Source organism: Dasypus novemcinctus, chromosome 23, assembly GCF_030445035.2.
Source record: "Dasypus novemcinctus isolate mDasNov1 chromosome 23, mDasNov1.1.hap2, whole genome shotgun sequence".
NCBI classification, from domain to species: Eukaryota; Metazoa; Chordata; class Mammalia; order Cingulata; family Dasypodidae; genus Dasypus; species Dasypus novemcinctus.
This window is the reverse complement of record NC_080695.1, coordinates 15,311,369-15,329,125: the sequence shown is the minus strand read 5'-3', so window position 1 is coordinate 15,329,125 and position 17,757 is coordinate 15,311,369. Positions and strand designations below refer to the sequence as shown.

Here is a 17,757-nt window from a genome sequence, read left to right as displayed (position 1 = left end):
AAATGATAAAATGTATATAAAGACAAACAAAACTGACAGTATAAAATAGTAATGTCTAATTTGTTGTGGGAGGAGGAATCCATAGAACTGAAACATTGGACAACAACATGTAAATTACAAATGGCTCAGGTCCTTATATAAGGTAGAAATCTGCAAAAAAGCAAGCAGAGGGGAAACAAACAGAAAAGGTAAGATAAAGTGATAGCACACACACAAAAAAGTGACAGCACAGAAGACAGTAAAAATAAATTCAAATATATCAGTAGTGACAATAAATGTAAATGGATTAAACTCTCTAGTGAAAGGACAGACTGGCAGAATGGATTAAAGAACATAATTCAGATCCATGGTATATGCTGAAGACAGAACAGAAAGAATGAAAGTAGAAGGATGGAAAAAGATCCTAGGCAAATACTAATCCAAAATAAATCTATTGTAGATATATTAATATCAAACAAAACATTTTTTGTCTTGAAATCTAAAAATAAAGAAGCATTAGTAACATTAAAAGATTCAATTTACCAGGAAGATATAGCAATTTTAAACCAGTATGTAAATAACAAAGCCTCAAAATATTTAAGGCAAAAAATGGGCGTGAATAAAAAAGGAGTAACTGAAAAAGTCACCTTCATGAATTTTAACATAATTCTCTCTGGAATTAACAGAACACACACACACAAAGAACAACAACAACAAAAACTCAACCCAGTAGAAATATCAAAGTAGTCTCACAGTGAACACTTTTTCTCTCACCCAAAGAGAACGCTGTACCAAACAAGTGGAGAACACACATCCTCTTCAAGAGGTGTGCAACAGTTTTGGAAATTCACTAAAGGTTAGGCCACAAAGCTAGTCTCCATAAATTTCAAAGACCACATTCTCTGTAAAGTTAGAGGTCAGTAATAAAAATATAACTAACAAAGCTCCATACATTTGAGGATTTAAAAAACACTTTTCTAAAAACTATAAAAATCTACATTATACATTAACATGGAAGAATCTCAAATAATGCTAACTGAAATAATTAAGTCTCAGAAGACTTAGAATTATTCATTTATATAAATTAAAGGACGGACATATTGGTGGTAAAACAATAATGAAAGACAAGGGAAAGGTTAACACAAATTTCACTCTAGTGGTTATCTCTGGGTGGTGAAGGGACTGTGATGTGCAGAATGGAGAGGAAGATACCTAAGGGACCTCTGCAACACTATTAATGTTTCACTTCTTGAGATGAGGTGATGATTTTATTTTTATTTTATTTTTTGTTATTTTTTAAAGATTTATTTTTTATTTATTTCTCTCCCCTTCCCCGCCCCGGCCTGCCGCCCTCCCCCCCCCCGTCCCAGTTGTCTGCTCTATGTGTCCATTTGCTGTGTGTCCTTCTGTGGGAATCTGTGTCTCTTTTTGTTGCATCATCTTGCTGCATCAGGTCTCCATGTGTGCGCGGCACCGTTCCTGGGCAGGCTGCACTTTTTTTTCACGCTAGGTAGCTCTCCTTACGGGGCATACTTCTTATGCATGGGGTTCCCCTATGTGGGGGACATCCCTGAGTGGCATGGCACTCCTTGCACACATCAGCACTGCACATGGGCCAGTTCATCACACTGGTCAGGAGGCCCTGGGTTTGAACCTTGGACCTCCCATGTGGTAGGCGGACACCCTATCTGATGGGCCAAATCCGCTTCCCATATTTTTATTTTTAAACTACATATAAGCTTTATACACTTTTGGGTGGCAAGGGAATTGCAGTAAAATTATTTTTAAAATGTGTGGATATTTTAAATAAAAACATATTTTGAAATAATAATAATAGGGTGGGTTGGGGGAACAATACAACCAAATTTAAGATAAGGACTATAGTTAGTAGTCATGTTTTGACGATATTCTTTCATAATTTGTAACATGTTTCACAACAATGCAAAGTGTTGGTGGTGGGGTGATGTACAGAACTCCTGTATGACATTATGCATGTTTATTTTGTAAGTTCACGCCTTTTAGTAGACACTTATTGTTTATATATGTTCATGCATGAATGATATACTTCAATAAAAAATTTTTTAAATGTGCAGATGGAAAAAAGAATTAGGTATAGCTGTCAAAGTAGAGCTAAAAAGTGACAAGGGTGCTTTATATACAAGTTGCCACCCATATCCAAGTTCCCTACTTAGATCATTCAATGTTTCTCCTTATCTTTTGAAAAGAAAACATTCTCTCTCATGCAAGGTTTCCCATATATCACGCCAAGAAATTCTCTCCATGGTCTAATCTCTTTCCTGCTATTGGTTATGTTCACTAAAATATCCACATCAAATCAAGTTTGTAGACACTAATCCTCATCTTCTCATGCTACGAAGAGTGAGATGGCATCAAGAAACCAGCAGTGAGACACTCTGCTATACCTGCATGTCACTTTTGGCAGCTTTAACAGCATCAAAGAGATCACTGGCTGGTGGCTCTGACTCTTTCCGGCCATGTTCATGAACCATTAGGGGCTCCTTCTTTGGAAGTTTTGCCACCTAGTAAGTATAAAGAGAGCAGGAATAGGGGAAAAAGTGAAAGTGACATTAACATGTGATTCCACCATTGTCACCAGAGAGAGGCTTAAGCTACCAATTTGACAACAGAGTTTGATCTACTAATTGATTCAGATCTGATATAATTATTTTTATATTGTGAACTTTATCATTCCTTTTTCTCCTTTTAAAAAGCATGAAGCCCCATTCCCATACCTTATGCCTTAATACCTTCTCTCTTATTCTTTCTCTTCAAAATTTTTCCTTCTTCCCATTTCTATCCTTTCACACCTTTTAAGTCTTGTCCTTTCATCAACCCTGAACAACTTCTGGGTTCTCTGTTGCCACTTTACAGACCAGGTTGAAAACAAAACAAAATTGGCACTCACTGGAGTTGTTCTGAGTGGTCGTTTTGCTGCTCTCTTCTTCACACTGCGTCTCAAGCTGTCTTCGAAGTCACTGCCTTCATCACCAGACAAAGAGTCACTATCCCTATGAGGAAGTATGGTTCTCCTTAACTGCAACTCTCCATTCTCTCTTTATAAAACGGTAGCGAATTATAATTTCTCTGTCTGTAACTGCAACCCCCTCCATGAGAAAAACATACTTCCAGATTTTCTTTAACAAAAGTTGAGCTTACTATTACCAGAGAGTAGAGGGATAGTCTTAAATGAAAATTTTCCCTTGAATAAAGCAATGGAGATGAAGAAAGAGGAATTATTCTCTGCATAGAGGAATCAAATGATACTCTCTTCCACAGGCAGAGGGATCATTGTTCTGTGTGAAGAAAAAATCAGCATGACACAGGAACTCATATAAGCAGAAGATTAAAAAGTACCTGGAATTCAATTTCACCCCCTGAAACATAATCATGTCTTACTGATTAGAGTGAAATTAACAATATTGTTAAACTCTGGTTCCCAACAATAACACTGGCAGAAACAGATTCAAAGAAGGACAATTAACATGACCAGGGGATAAAGTAGATCTTGTATGAAATTATTATTTTTCCTGAAAAGATCAAAACTAAGATATACTCTCATAACCTTCAGAGCACAAACTCATAAACCATAATGGTTAAGGAGAGAAGATCCTCTTTACAAAATCCCCAAGTAAGAGAGCTACAGGACACCAACTAAAAGGTCTATACTATTTGTCAAACAACAAATAAGGAACTCTCTCCCCTACTCCCAACTCCCACCAGAGACTGTACACGCCAAACGTGTAAATGTGCTCCGGGAAAAGGTTCAGACAACACGTTGGATGGGGGAGGGATCACTCTTCTGAACCAGTTTAGCATTTCTTTCGATCTCTTCCAGAGAACTGCGTATTCCCACCAATGGGTAAGATAATCGAGGCGCAAGCTGCCAAGGATACAGAAGAAAGCCGGCCGATGCAGCGACGTCTCACAGCCCCGACTCACCCCCGCGACGTCTGGTCCGGTTCTCTGTCATCGTAAGGCAGATTGCTGGACGAACTAGACGACGCAGAAAGGGCCCTCTGTCCGCCTCCAACACCCTTTTGCAAAGGGGAGGACGCACTGCTCGGGGAGGAGGAGCTGGGGAGCCGGGAAGAGGAGCGCAGGGTCGGCACAGCCATCCAGCTGAGGGAGGAAAGAGGCAGGGGTTCCGACCACGCCCGTCAGCACCCCGGCCCTGCCATTCCCTTTCTTGTCAAAGGACCTGCTCTGGAACTCGGGGGTGGGGGGTGGGGGGGGTGACGGGGGTGCTCAGCAAAAAGCAGAACAGCGAGTTGCCCTAAGGCACCAAGGGTATTAAAGACACCACGCAGAAAAGGCTTGGAGTGGTTCTCCAAGAACCGAGGAAGGCACATGCCAGCGCAGCTGCACGCAGATGCCTCTCCAAGGGCTTCAGAAGGTACGGCCCGGTGCAAGGGAACCTGGCCCCCACGTTAAAACAAAACGCCAACCCAGACTTTCAGTTCTAGCAGAATTCTAGAAGGGTAATTCCTGGTTCCGCAGGGAATGGAACGGTGAGCCCTTAACAATGATTTGGGGGTGCTGTGGGCGCCATTAGAACAGGGCGGAAAACGCTGAGGGCGGAAAGTTCCGACTGCCCCCGGGGTGGCTTTGGCCCGAGGAGCCTTCTCTCCACCTAGGAGAGCAGACTATCAGGCTCTTGGGGACTGGGGATAGGACTGTGGGCCTCTGGGGGGAGTCCCTGAGGCGTGGAGAGGAGGCTTAATAATCCGGGACCCAGGGTGGGGGGCGTATTCTTGGGTCAAAGAGGAGCCTCACTGTGTGAGCCCGGAATATGGGCTTCGGCCAGGCAGGGCTGAAGAAAAATCACCGCCGTAGGTCTCTCCGGTCTCTGAAGTCAGGCAGAGCGACCCACCGCTTCCCTTCCGGTGGCTGAAGGGATCCAGAAAAACGCGGGAAGGCACGAGGCGCGCTGTGCGCAGGCGCAAACCCAACGGCTCTCCCGAGGGCTAGGAACTGTCGCGAGGCTTGCGGGTCCGCAAGCTCGTGCTCACCACGTTCCAGTCACGCTGCTCGTCAGCTTCGTGCAGCCACGAGCTTTCAGGCGTGCCGCCCGGTCACGTGGGCTCGGCCGCGCGGGCCGCCCCGTTTTGCCCTCCTCCACCCAGGCCCCGCCCACCGCATTCAAATTTCCCCTCCTTTGGCGGGGCTTTGCCGAGACTAGGGCTAGCGCCTTGACTACCGCTTCTCTACTATCAGCGGCTGGGTCCCACCCAGGCCCCGCCTTTCGAGCCTGGTTGCCACGCCCCTGAGAAAGACCACGCCCCTACCTCGCCTACCTCCTTGCTTTGGCCGCCCCCTGCCGAGTTTCCTCGCTACATTGGCTTAATTTTCCTCTTGGCCCCGCCCCTGAGGCCAGTTCCGCAACATCATTGGCGGGGCCCCACCTCGGGCCCCGCCCCCTGGCCGGCTCCAGGCTCCCATTGTCTCGGCAGATGCCGCCTGGATCAGCTCTGTGTTCAGTTTTGGGGGGTCGCGCTCTTTCTCTGGCCGGCGGAGCGGTCCGGCGGCCAAGCGCCGGCTTCCCGAATTCGGGCGACTCTTCTTTCTTCTTTCGGACCCACTTTGCCTTCCCAGGGCGGCTGCGGCTATGTCCGCGCTGCGACCCCTCCTGCTTCTGCTGCTGCCCCTGTGTCCCGGTCCTGGTCCCGGACGCGGGAGCGAGGCAAAGGTCACCCGGAGTTGCGCTGAGACCCGGCAGGTGCTGGGAGCCCGGGGATATAGCTTAAGCCTCCTCCCTCCCGCCCTGATCTCAGGTGAGAAGAGAGAGGAAGACGAGAGAATTGGGGGAGGGGGCGGGAGCGGGTCCTCCCCGTCTCACGGCCCTCTCCCCTTTCCGAGTAACCATTATAATAACCCCATTCTAGTGAGGTCTCTCCTAATCCTGGAACTGCCTTACCTGGGTCACAATAACCTCCCCTGTTCACATAATAGCTCTCTTACTCCCCCCATCCCCGCCTCAGGAATCCCCCCTTCTAAAGCGCCCTCCACCCCTGTATTTCTTTCCCCACAGCACAATGCCGTCCCCTCCCCATTTCCACGCGTCCCTCTATGCTCAGACTTTCTTGCTCACTCAGTAACCCTACCGCTCCAAGCCCGGTTCTTTCCGTAGAAGTCCCTGGGGGCCGGGGGTTCGATGTCAGGGAGGATCACCTGAGGACCCTCCGGTCACTAATCTGACCCCCAGGGCGGTTGTCAAAGAGATGACCCCCTGGCTACTGGGAGTGGACTGGGGGTGGCGGAGGGGACAATGAGGAGGGGATAGGGTCAGACAATAACAGAGACCAGGTGGGTGGGAGAGCAGGGAGAGTCCCCAGAGGCCGGCGAGAGAAGGAAGGAATTTCGCAGGATCGCTTCCCACCATTCCTGTGTCTCCGCTACCCAGGTGAGCACCTCCGGGTGTGTCCCCAAGAGTACACTTGCTGTTCCAGTGAGACGGAGCAGAGGCTGGCCCGGGAGACGGAGGATGCCTTCCGCGGCCTGGTGGAGGAGAGCGGCTCCTTCCTGGTTCACACACTGGCTGCCCGGCACCGAAAGTTCGACGGTGAGGACCTGGGGTCGCCACAGCTGGCCTGACACCTCCTGTCTGTGCTCGTGACCCCAGCAAGCATCCTGTCCCCACTCCCTACTCCATTCCTAAGGTGCCCCGGCCCCCACCCCTGGCCTGGCTTTGCCCCAGTCCCCGCCCCAGGCTCTCTGCAGCCTGGAGCCCTCCTTGGCAGTCTGGCCAGGTGCCTGAGAGATGCTCAGATTCTAATTCACTTGTCTTTTCTCTTCTCTCCCCCCTCCCCTCCTGCCTCTGTCCTTTCACTTTGCCTCCTCCTCTGGCCTCTTCCCTACCTCACGCCCCTGCTCTGCATTTGCCACAGAGTTTTTTCGGGAGCTGCTCTCCGCATCCGAGCGCTCCCTGGCCCAGCTCTTCTCCCGCTCCTATGGCCGCCTGTATGCCCAGCACGCCCCCATTTTCAGTGGCCTCTTCTCCCGGCTGCGGGGCCACTATGGAGGGGCCAGCGGGGGGCTGGATGACACCTTGGCTGACTTCTGGGCACAGCTCCTGGAGAGAGCGTTCCCCCTGCTGCATCCCCAGTACAGCTTCCCCCCTGACTACCTGCTCTGCCTCACCCGCCTGGCCTCCGCTGCGGACGGCTCTCTGCAGCCCTTCGGGGACTCGCCCCGCCGCCTCCGCCTGCAGGTGAGAGGCCCTGAGGCCTGAGCTCAGCTACCTCCGACCTAGTGACCTCTGAACTGTGCACCACTCTCCCCTCTTGTGCTCTAGTGACCCCTGCCTGACCCAGTGCTCCTTGGTCTCTTTTAATTGGGGCCCCACACCCATTCTCACCCCGACACACAAATCCCTCGCCCATTTGCATGCCCTTGGCCCCCAGCCACCTTCCCCCCAACTCCTTCCTAATCCTGACCCTCTAGCTTCCTCTAGTTCAACTAACTAATGCATTAGGCATTTTCATTTATATTATGACTTGCCTTCATCATTCTGTCTAGTAGTGTCCCTGTTTTACAGATGAGAAAACTGAGGCTCCTAGAGGTTAAGGCCTCACAGCCCGTAAGTGGTCAAGCTGTGCCTCTCACCCAGGTTTTCTGGATTCAAGTTCAGGATTCCCTCCATCTCCAAGGCCTGCTCAGCATCCCTCCATCTTTTCCAAGCCTGGTTCCCTTTGATCCTTCTAGACTATAATTCCGGTGGGCCTCTCAGTACCATCCTATGTGCCTGACCACCCCAAGATAACCCCACATAGTGAACCCCCACTGCTCCTTCCCTCGGTGTGGTCTCTTGGCCCCAGTCTTGACGGACCCACGACTCGCCTGTGGTTTTTCTCATCTTCTCTCCCTTCCTCCAGATAACCCGTGCTCTGGTGGCTGCCCGGGCCCTCGTCCAGGGCCTGGCAACTGGAAGAGACGTGGTCAGCCCGGCACTGAAGGTTAGGTGGGGGCTAGAGTGTGGGCAGGCTCCCGGGAGGGAGCGGCCCCAGGAGGAATGAGGCAGGCGGCAGCTGGCTTCCCAGGGCAATTTGGGGTGAGGGCTACCACCTCTGACCCTTCCCTGCCCCCTGCCAGTCTCAAGGGGCCTGCTTATCCTCATAGCAACCCGAGATTGGAGTCCTGGCCACTCCTGGACCCCTCAATAGCTCCTCTTCCCTGCTGCCCTCCCCTCCAGGCTCTCCCTCCACTGCCGGTCGGCTCCCTGACCTCCCTGACCTCCCTCCTCTTACTTCCTATACCCACCCCCCCTTCCCTCCAGCCTCCTCCCTGCCTCCCTGCTCCCCAACGATGCCGGCTTGTCCTTGAACCTCTTCTCAGAAGCCCCTGCTGGTCTTACCATCCCATGAAGCCGTCTCCGCAACCTGCCCCCAGGAGCCTCCCTCCTCAGAGCCCGGGCAGCCTGGAGGTCCCACCTCCGCCACGTGGGGTCACCAGCCATAGCTCAGGGAAGGTGAAGCGGTGGACCCGACGGCACTCTGGACCCAGCACACCAAGCTTGGCCCAGGGCAGCCGCGGGGGTGCAGGTGACACAGCCAAGCTCTTTGCCCCCAGGTGTCGGTGTCCAAAGGCTGCAGCCGAGCTGTGATGCGTCTGACTGGCTGTCCCCTCTGCTGGGGGATGCCTTCTCTTCCACCCTGCCGGGGCTTCTGCCTCAACGTGGCCCGTGGCTGTCTCAGCGGCGGGACACTGGAGCCCGACTGGGGGGGCTACCTGGGTGAGGGGTCCAGGAGGGCCTGGAGGGAGGAGGGTCCTGGGCAAGGCTGGAGCTGTCGGCGTAGGGGGTGGGTGGGGGTGACCCGGGGAGGGTGTCTAAGGCCAGATGGGGGCATGGGTGGGGGAGTATGAGGGGGTTCTTCTCCTCTGAGATGGGAGGCTTTGTGGGGGAGGTTTAAGTCAACAAGGACCTCCTGGCTGTCACTTCACCGTTTCCCTTTCTCCCCATCCTGCAAGATGCACTCCTGCTCCTGGCCGAGAGGCTCCAGGGACCCTTTTCCTTTGAGCTGGCAGCTGAGTCCATTGGGGTGAAGATCTCTGAGGGTTTGATGTATCTGCAGGAAAACAGCGTGGGGGTGTCAGCCCAGGTACAGGGGACAGAAGGGTGGGGTGTCAGCCTGGGGGGGGGGCAGGCAGTGTGGGGTGTCAGCCCAGGTATAGGGGACAGAAGGGTGGAGGTGTCAACCTGGGGGGGGGGAGCGGGCGGTGTGGGGTGTCAGCCTGGAGGGGAGGCAGGCAGTGTGGAGTGTCATCCAGGACAAGGGAGAGGTGTCTGCCTGGGGAGGGTGAAGCAGTGTGGGGGTTTAGCCCAGATACAGGAGAGAGAAGAGTAGGGGTGGCAGGTGTGTTCAGTGCAGGGTAGGGGGACACTGTGGGGTCAGCTGAGCAGGAGAGGGCAGAGGCGGCAGAGATAGGCCCAGAGCTGCACCCTCTCTTCCCTGTGCCCAGGTGTTTCAGGGATGCGGGGGCCCCCACCCGGCGCCTGCCCGCACCCGCCGAGCCCCGGCGCCCCGGGAAGAGGCGGGCCGGCTCTGGACATCTGCGGCTGAGGAGGAGCGGCCCACCACGGCGGCGGGCACCAACCTGCCCCGGCTGGTGAGGGGGCTCCGGGGCTGGGGGGCGCCCGGTGCGGTCAAGCGGGCGCCGAGTCGGGGTGCGCGCGCTCCACCTCCCGCCCCGCCATCTCCCGCCCGCCCAGGTGTGGGAGCTCCGCGAGCGGCTGGGCCGGGTGAGGGGCTTCTGGGCCGGGCTGCCCCTGGCGGTGTGCGGGGACCCGCGCATGGCGGCGGACATCTCGCAGGAGGCGGCTCCCTGCTGGACCGGAGCGGGGCGCGGCCGGTGAGCCGGGCTGGGGGGGCGGCGGGGCGGGACCCCAGGCCTGGCCGGGCCTGCCGGGCGGGGCGGGACCCTCGGGGCCTGCTCTGCTCGCAGGTACTTGCCGCCCGTGGTCGGGGGCTCCCTGGCCGAGCAGCTCAGCAACCCCGAGCTAGAGGTGGACGTCTCGGGCCCCGACCTCCCGACGCGCAGACGGCGGCTGCAGCTCCGGGCGGCCACGGCCAGGATGAGGGCGGCTGCGCTGGGACACGACCTGGACCTGCAGGACGCGGGTGAGACCCGAGGCCCCGGCCTGCCCTCTGAGGTCCCACCTCGCCCTGGGCCCTCCCCAGTTCCCCAGCCACCGCCCTGGGCATCTCTCCCCAGGGGCCGCAGTTCCCAGGCTGGCGACTTAGTTATCCCTCCTTCCTTGTTCACTCTCATTCATTTAAACAAGCATTTATTGTGTGCTTACCTCCAAGGTGGGGGCGGGGGGGAGGGCAGAACACCAATTAGAGGGTCTCTACCCTCGAGTTCATGTCCGGTGGGGAAGACAGGACTAGCTCCCTACAGACCCGTGGGAAGCTCTTAGAAGGCCTAAAGGCCTGTGGGGGAGTGGGGAGTGGGCAGCGCAGGGGGGAGAGGGCTTTTTGACACCAGGCTGCCTCCCCACCGAAGAGTTTGTCAGAGAAGCAAGGCAAAGACGTTCATTTCTCTCTCTCTCTTTCCCCCCTTTATCTGTCTCTTTATCCCCACCTCCCCTCTCTTCTGTTTTCTCTCTCTCCTGTTTATCCTCTCTCCCCATCTGTCTGTCTGCCTCCTTCTTGATTCTCATTGCTTTCTCTCCCACCTCTGATTCCTCTTTCCCTCTCCCTGCCTTCACACCTCATTATCTTCCTCCGTCCCCTTCAACCCCGTCTGTCCACCTAGTGTCTCTCTCCCTCACCCCTCTCTTTCTGTCTCTTCTTTCTCTGCCTCTATCTCGTCTTCTCCTCCTCCTTGCCCGGGAGTCTCTCCCTCCGCCTCCCCTTGCCTCGCTTTCCCACTCCTGTCTGCCTCTGCCCTCTGCCTCCCTGTAGATGAGGACGCCAGCGGCTCTGGAGGGGGGCAGCACTACGCTGATGACTGGATGGCAGGGGCAGCCGCCGTGGCCCCCCCAGCTCGGCCTCCTCGGCCTCCTCGAAGGGACAGCCCCGGGGGCAAAGGAGGAGGGGGCGGCGCCCGTCACAACCAGGGCAGGAGCAGGGGCCGGGGCACGGCGGTCACTTTCCACACCTACCCTGCCCTCATTCTCTTCCTGCCAGCCCTGGCCCTGCTTGGACCTCGATAACAGGGGAGGGGTGCCCTAGCATCAGAAGGGTTCGTGGCCTTCCCTGCCCCCCTCAGCTGGGTCTGGGGAGGAGGTGAAGGAAGCTACAGAGAGGGTGGAGAAGGGAGTTTGCAGGTGAATGGCTGGGGCCCCATATCCAGGAGTTTCCACTGATGGGCCGGGTGGGTGTTCCCAATATTTATTTTTTCATTTGGTAACGGGGGAGGGGGCTGCTGGGGGTATTTATTTGGGAGAGGAGGTGTGGTCTTCGCACCCTTGAAGTCTGGGGCTGGTAGCAGCCCACACTGGGGAGAAAGGGGAGATTTTTGGAGTTGCAGTTGGGGGGTGGGATTTGAAGGACCGAGGTGGAAGTGGGGAGGGACGGAACTCAAATGGGGTGGGGGCACCTGCTCTCATAAATGGACAAGAGCTGGGTGCTGACAGGGTGCGGGGCAGGACGCCGGGGGGCCCTGAGGAGGATGCCGGGAGCTGTGGGCTTGGCTCCTGTTGACGTTCTCACTATCAGTTTCTTAAAGGAAAATCCACACACGCACAATCGCTCCCCCGTGACCTCTGCCATCCACGTCCTGCACGAGCTTCCCCATCTCGTGCCACAGTGTTTGACTCAGTGTTTATTCAGGAAATAAATGGTTAATGTATCAATCCCGTGTGGCCTGCCTTTTGGGGACTGCCTCCGGTTCCGGTTCCGAGCTCCTGGTCTCTCTTCAGACCTGCCACCGGGCAGTGGGTTTGGGCCAGTAGCCCACTCTGGAGCCTGGGTGTCCTCTGGGGGAGGGGGGGGGCGCTGAATAGATTTGTGGGAGGAAGCACCTTTGTAAAATATGACCTGGAGAGGAAGCGCCTTTTCCCCTGCAAGATTCCCTTTGAACTTGAGGCATTCTTGACCTCACCTGCGTTCAGCAGGGAGCCGGTTGTCCTCTCTGGGCCTCTGGCTACCTTGTCACATCCCTGACAATATCTGCTTTCACCGCTCATCTGCCAGCTTTCTCTTTTTCGGTCGCCTGAAAGCATCTTTTGTTCTGCAGAAAGCGGAGAGGAAAGGATATAATTGATTCCTAAGTGTAAAAGGAGGGCGAGGGTGGTGTGTTCCAGGGGTGTGGTGGCCCCAGGAAAGGGAAAGGTACCAGGAGGGAGAGCCCAAGGGCTGCAGGCGGCAGCAGCTGCGGGGACTTGGAGGACAAAGGGAGGGGGAGGGGAGGAGCCTGGGCCGCGGAGAAAGTTTATGGGGAAAGTTGAACTGAGAGCGAGGGAGGAGGAGGAGGAGGAGCCGGGCGGCGGCTGGGGCAGGCGGAGGGCCAGACCCCGATTTCCCAGCGGCTCCCCATGTGGTCTGGTGAGTGGGCAAATGAAGTCGCGGCTGGGGGCGGCGGAGGAACCCTAGAATTTATGGGAGGAGACTTGGGGTTCATAGAGAGTACCCCAGAGGGGGCTGACAAAGAGCCGGCGACAGACAAGAGCGGTTGCCAAAGCTGGAGAGGACAGAGGGCAGGGATGGGGCGAAGGAGGGGATGGAGCTGGACGAAAGGAGAAATCTGGGGCGCGGGGTCCGGCGTGGGGCTGGGTCCTGGGGGCTGTGGTTGGGGGTGGCAACAGGGGCGATGCCGGAGGGCGCAGGTCTCCAGGTGGCAAGTGCGGGTTGCCCGTGCCCGGGGTCACCCCGGCCTGCCGGGAGGAGGGCTGTGATGGGGGCTGCCGTCTGAAGGGGTGCGGCCACCTCCCGGCTGCTTAGGAAGCTGGGGCCTGGAAAGAACTCCAGGCTCGGTGTTTTCTCCGGATCTTTGCCCCGCAGTCTCCGGGTGTCTGTCTCTCTCCAGCCTCACCTTCTCATCCTCCTGTGGCACGGATAGGGCTGGCAAGGTGGGATGGAAGGGCATCCAGGCACCTGGGCTTCCCCAGTGACCCCGCTCTCCCCCGGCCTCTCTCCCACCCTGTGCCCAGAGCGCTTCAGGAGGGCAGAGAGATGCCCGAGCTCCCGGGACAAGGCCAGCCCCTCGTCGTCGTCAGGAGGTCGGCCCCCTGGTCTCACCTCCCTCCCTGCCCCCAGGGCTTGCCGGGCCGCATCCCCTCCCAGGCTCCCGCCCCCAGCCTCGGGTGACGGCTCACACCGAGGGGCGCCCAAGGAGGCCTGGGCTGCACCGGGCGCCCGGACCTGACTTGGTCTGATCCCCAGCTGTTTCACCCCTGGGCTCCGACCTTCTCCCCTTCACTTCCAAACGCCCCGGCTCGGGGTGGAGGTGGGAAAGTGGAGGAACGCCAGAGCCAGAAGCTGACAGCAGGAGCATAGCGGTGGGGCCCCCTAGAAGAGCCTGGGAGAAGCCCCCCACCCCTCCCTGAATTAGGTGTCAGCTGCAGCCGGAGAGGCTCTGCCCCTCTCTTTAGACACCCCTCCTTCCCCCCTCATTTCCCTTCTAGACGCTGACAGAAGCAAAAATCTGCCAAGCCAGGGGGCAGACTTAACCAGGGCGGCAAGCAGGCTTGGGGAATGACCCCCCCTCCCCAATCTCGAAACGGCGCCTTCAGCGGCTACACAGCTGTCCCAGACGGTCCCTGCCTCTGTCCCTCGTTCCTGCCCCGGGCCTTGCGAGCGCCAGCCGGTCCCGGCGCCCCTGGGGCCCTCTGTCTCTGACAGGGACGATGCGGCTCTGGCGCTGGGGGCCTCGAAGCCTGGGGGTGGCCCTGGGCATCTTCATGACCATCGGATTTGCCCTGCAGCTCTGGGGGGGGCCCTTCCAGAGGAGGTAAGTTCCCACCTGGCCCAACTCCTGACAGATGCTTCCCCCGCCCCGCTTGCTCCCCCCTCCCCACCTGGGTCTGTGACCCTTGGGGACTCCCGAGGGGCAGGACAGAGGAGGCCCCGTGCCCTCTGTCCTTTCTTCACAGGCCCGTCCACCTGCTGCCGAGGCACAGGCCAAGTCCCCTCCTTCTCATCTCTCCCAGGCATCCAGAGCTGCAGCTCCGGCCACCCTGGACCCCGTCCCCGGACCCGGCTGCTCCTTCCTGCCCAGCCCGCCAGCGACTCGTGTTCCTGAAGACACATAAATCGGGGAGCAGCTCGGTGCTGAGCCTGCTTCATCGCTATGGAGACCGGCACGGGCTGCGCTTCGCCCTCCCCGTCCGCTACCAGTTTGGCTACCCAAAGCTCTTCCAGGCCTCTCGGGTCAAAGGCTACCGGCCCCAGGGTGGGGGCTCCCAGCCTCCCTTCCACATCCTCTGTCACCACATGAGGTTCAACTTGAAAGAGGTGATGGGCGTGGGGGTGGTGGTGGCCCGGACTGGAAAGAGATGAGCTGGGGCCTGTGTCAAGACCACCAGGGGAGGGGCCCTGAAGGTGGGCTGTCTCTTTCCAGTGGTTTCCAGGAACCAAGGTCCTGCTCTCTCCCATCTGGAGCTCACGCCCCTTCCTCGACTGATTAAGTCCCCCAGAGTTAATGCTCTGCCAACCCTGTCCCCCTAAACTCTCCCTCCTAGCCTTTCTTGGTCTCTTCCACTGTCACCCGCAGGGCCCCTCTCAGCCACTGCCTCCTGTCTTCTTTTCACTCCCCCCACCCATGCCTGCCATATGTTGAGGCGGAGCCCAGCCAAACACGGGGTGGAGGCACAGTTCTGTCCCTCCGCACCCCCCCCCCCAGGAACCTCGGATCTTACGGGCAGACGTGTGCATACCCTCACGTGCTCAAGCACACACACAGGGACCCGGGAGCACCTGGGAAGAAATTCAACATGCACGGGAAAACTCAGGGCAGGAACTAGCCTTTACTGACTACCTACTGCGTGCGGGTACTCCTCTACCTGGGCAGGAAGGCATTGCCGAGAGTCTGCCTCATACAGATGAGCCCCAGGGAGGTGAAGTGACTTGACTCAGTTAACAGGGAGGAAGTGGCAGAGCTAGAACCCAGGGCTGTCTACCCCAAAGTCACACGATCTCCTCGCATTAAGTCATCAAAGTCCCGGGCACCTGTATGTGTGTTTGTATGTAGAGCGGGGGGAGAGCATTTAGCACGAGAGGTGGGGTTTTCTGGAGAAGTGGGTTTTAAAGGAAAGGGTGAGCATGCTTTTGCAGTAAGGAGCAAAGCTGAAACAAAGGTAAGGCAGGGTGTGTCCGTGCGTCGGGTGGTATGTGTGCAGGTGGGAGAATGAGTCCTGCTGGGGCTGCAGAGACACCCCCAGGAAGCTGGAGCAAGCAATGGCTTCCGTGAGGGGCTGCTGTCAGGAGGGAGACGATGAAAATGCCCAAGGAGGCAGGTTTCCCTTGGAGGTTAGGCTGCTGACCTTGGTCACCACCATTCACTGAATGCCTACCACAGCCCATGTACTTACATGTTCTTCCAGGTTAAGTGTTAACCTAGATTTCTAGATGCAGAACGAAGCCTCTGAGAAGCCCAATAACCTGCCCCAAGTTACACAATAGTAAACGGCAGGGTAAGGATTTTATTCCAGGTCCCTCTGACACTACACTGTCCTGTGCGGTGTTCTCCACTGCCTTCAAAGAGAGAGTTCTCAGGCTCTGTTCTGCAGCAGTGCCTGTGCTAGTGGACCAGAACAGCTGATATCACAAGAGGGAGAGGTCAGGTTCAGCGATGGGTGTCACAGGCAGAAACCCCTGAGGATGCCCAGGAAAGTTCTGACATGACCTGCTTGCAGGGACACGCCAGGGTGTAACCCTCCTTTTTGCTGAGAAGTGGAATCACCTGCCACAGCCCTCATGGGTGTGCCCTGCCAAGTGACCCGGGATCCCCAGTGCCCAAGTTTGGGGTGCCTTTTGCTCTCCAAGATACCCAGGAGCCCCAGAAGTGCCCGGTCCTTTGGCCTGCCCACCTGGGCAGTATTATTGTTGTCCGCTTCTCCTCCTGCTCTGTGGCCACTGGTCCCCTGAGGAGGCCTGGGACCAGTTCCTTTCTTAGAGATGTAACCAAGAGTCCTGGAGAGAGGAGGTGCTTACTAGGTCAAGGTTGGAGAAGTGAATAGAAGTTTTGTCCTGAGGGGTTTTATTGGGGGAGGCAGAGAGGCCCAAAGAAATGAACGTTCTCCAGGAGCTTCCCATGCTGCGGGCCCCCCATCATCCTTTAGCCTTCACAGGCTCCTGAGTGGGCACTCTCCCATTTTGCAGAGATAAGTGACTTGCCCAAGATGACGCAGCTGGGGTTCCCGGCAGAGTTCCTAGAAGGCGTTGAGGAGGCTGGGGGATTGGCGAGGGCTTGGCTCGTGCCAGGCCTTTCCCTGGCCTAATTCTTTCTATGGCTATTTTCTCTCCTCGGCAGGTACTCCGGGTCATGCCTTCTGACAGTTTCTTCTTTTCCATTGTCCGAGACCCAGCAGCTCTGGCCCGCTCGGCCTTCTCCTACTACAAGTCCACCTCATCAGCCTTCCGCAAGGCCCCCTCCTTGGCTGCCTTCCTGGCCAATCCTCGAGCCTTCTACCGACCTGGGGCTCGAGGGGACCACTATGCCCGCAACCTGCTATGGTTTGACTTTGGCCTCCCCTTCCCCCCAGATATGAAGACCAAGAGAGGGAATCCGCGTTCCCCCAGAGACCCCACCCCCCCAGAACTGCCTGTCTCACCTTCTGCTGCTGGCCCTCGCGCCCAAGCCCTCTACCGTCCTGCTCCCACTGTTGCTGAAGGACAGGGCCAGATGTCCAGCCCTGCCTCTTTAGATCTCGGATCAACGTCCTTCATCCAGTGGGGTCTGAATTGGCTCGACTCCATCTTTGACCTGGTCTTGGTGGCCGAGTACTTTGACGAGTCCTTGGTGCTGCTGGCAGATGCGCTGTGCTGGCGTCTGGATGACGTGGTGGGCTTCATGCACAACGCCCAGGCCGCCAGGGGCGCTGGCCTGGCTGATGGGGCGCAGCAGCTGACCACGCGAGCCCGAGCCTGGAACAACCTGGACTGGGCGCTCTACGTCCACTTCAACCGCAGTCTGTGGGCGCGGATAGAGCGATACGGCCAGAGCCGGCTGGAGAGTGCGGTGGCGGAGCTCCGGGCTCGCCGAGAGGCCCTGGCTAAGCGTTGTCTGGTGGGGGGTGAGGCATTAGACCCCAGGTACATTACTGACCGCCGGCTCCGCCCCTTCCAGTTTGGGTCAACTAAGGTTTTGGGCTATATACTTCGGAGTGGACTGAGCCCCCAAGACCAGGAAGAGTGTGAGCGCCTGGCTACCCCTGAGCTACAGTACAAGGACAAGCTGGATGCCAAGCAGTTTCCCCCCACGGTCTCACTGCCCCTCAAGACTTCAGGCTACTCTCTCCATAGGCTTCAGATTGCAGATTTGGGCTAAAGAGCAGCTAAGTTAGGCGAAAGCACGAGCGATGAGCCTGATGCAACCAAGTGCGATTTCTGCTTTCTTCCGAAGGGCTCTCTGGAATTGGCCCTGAGGCAGGCCTTCGCCTCAGCATCCCAGGCGTTCAGCTCCCAGCAGCGCGCCCCCTCCCCGTTTTGCCTTTGCCAGCTTCTAGCCCCCATGGGAGGTCTGGGTGGGACTCTCAAAAACCCCCTGGAGGGGCAAAGGATGGAGAGAGCCAGAGAAAATTGGGGGCGTGGTGGGTTGCAATAATACATCCATTTCTTGATGAACTGCTTGTTATCGGGCTATGTTCATTTCACTACG

The 17,757-nt window shown here is 56.5% G+C and overlaps 3 protein-coding genes across 4 annotated transcripts in view; 2 read left to right on the top strand and 1 right to left on the bottom strand.

The window, feature by feature from the left end:
- The window catches only part of STAG3 (STAG3 cohesin complex component), a 44,186-nt gene extending 39,227 nt beyond the window's left edge, over positions 1-4,959 (bottom strand). The window contains exons 1-4 of the mRNA XM_023588398.2: positions 4,774-4,959; positions 3,940-4,119; positions 2,906-3,008; positions 2,403-2,519 (exon numbers count right to left, since the gene is read on the bottom strand). Coding sequence (XP_023444166.2) covers positions 2,403-2,519; positions 2,906-3,008; positions 3,940-4,115 — 396 coding nt within the window. The 5' untranslated portion in view covers positions 4,116-4,119; positions 4,774-4,959. The remainder of the gene's footprint in view (positions 1-2,402; positions 2,520-2,905; positions 3,009-3,939; positions 4,120-4,773) is intronic.
- Positions 4,960-5,055: 96 nt separating this feature from the next.
- GPC2 (glypican 2) lies at positions 5,056-11,794 on the top strand. The gene is made up of 10 exons (XM_058285850.1): positions 5,056-5,771; positions 6,401-6,559; positions 6,885-7,207; positions 7,872-7,952; positions 8,566-8,728; positions 8,965-9,095; positions 9,457-9,603; positions 9,707-9,846; positions 9,940-10,115; positions 10,902-11,794. Exons 1-10 carry the CDS (start codon positions 5,606-5,608, stop codon positions 11,150-11,152), a joined length of 1,737 nt encoding a protein of 578 aa, XP_058141833.1. The 5' UTR covers positions 5,056-5,605; the 3' UTR covers positions 11,153-11,794.
- A 113-nt stretch (positions 11,795-11,907) lies between these two features.
- Positions 11,908-17,723, top strand: GAL3ST4 (galactose-3-O-sulfotransferase 4). Of its 2 annotated transcripts, XM_058285852.2 has the most exons (5): positions 11,908-12,485; positions 13,091-13,159; positions 13,565-13,890; positions 14,090-14,393; positions 16,411-17,723. In XM_058285852.2, exons 3-5 carry the CDS (start codon positions 13,787-13,789, stop codon positions 17,425-17,427), a joined length of 1,425 nt encoding a protein of 474 aa, XP_058141835.1. In that variant the 5' UTR covers positions 11,908-12,485; positions 13,091-13,159; positions 13,565-13,786; the 3' UTR covers positions 17,428-17,723. The 2 variants fall into 2 exon arrangements, with proteins under 2 accessions (XP_058141835.1, XP_058141836.1); XM_058285853.2 differs by lacking the exon at positions 13,091-13,159.
- Positions 17,724-17,757: the final 34 nt, after the last annotated feature.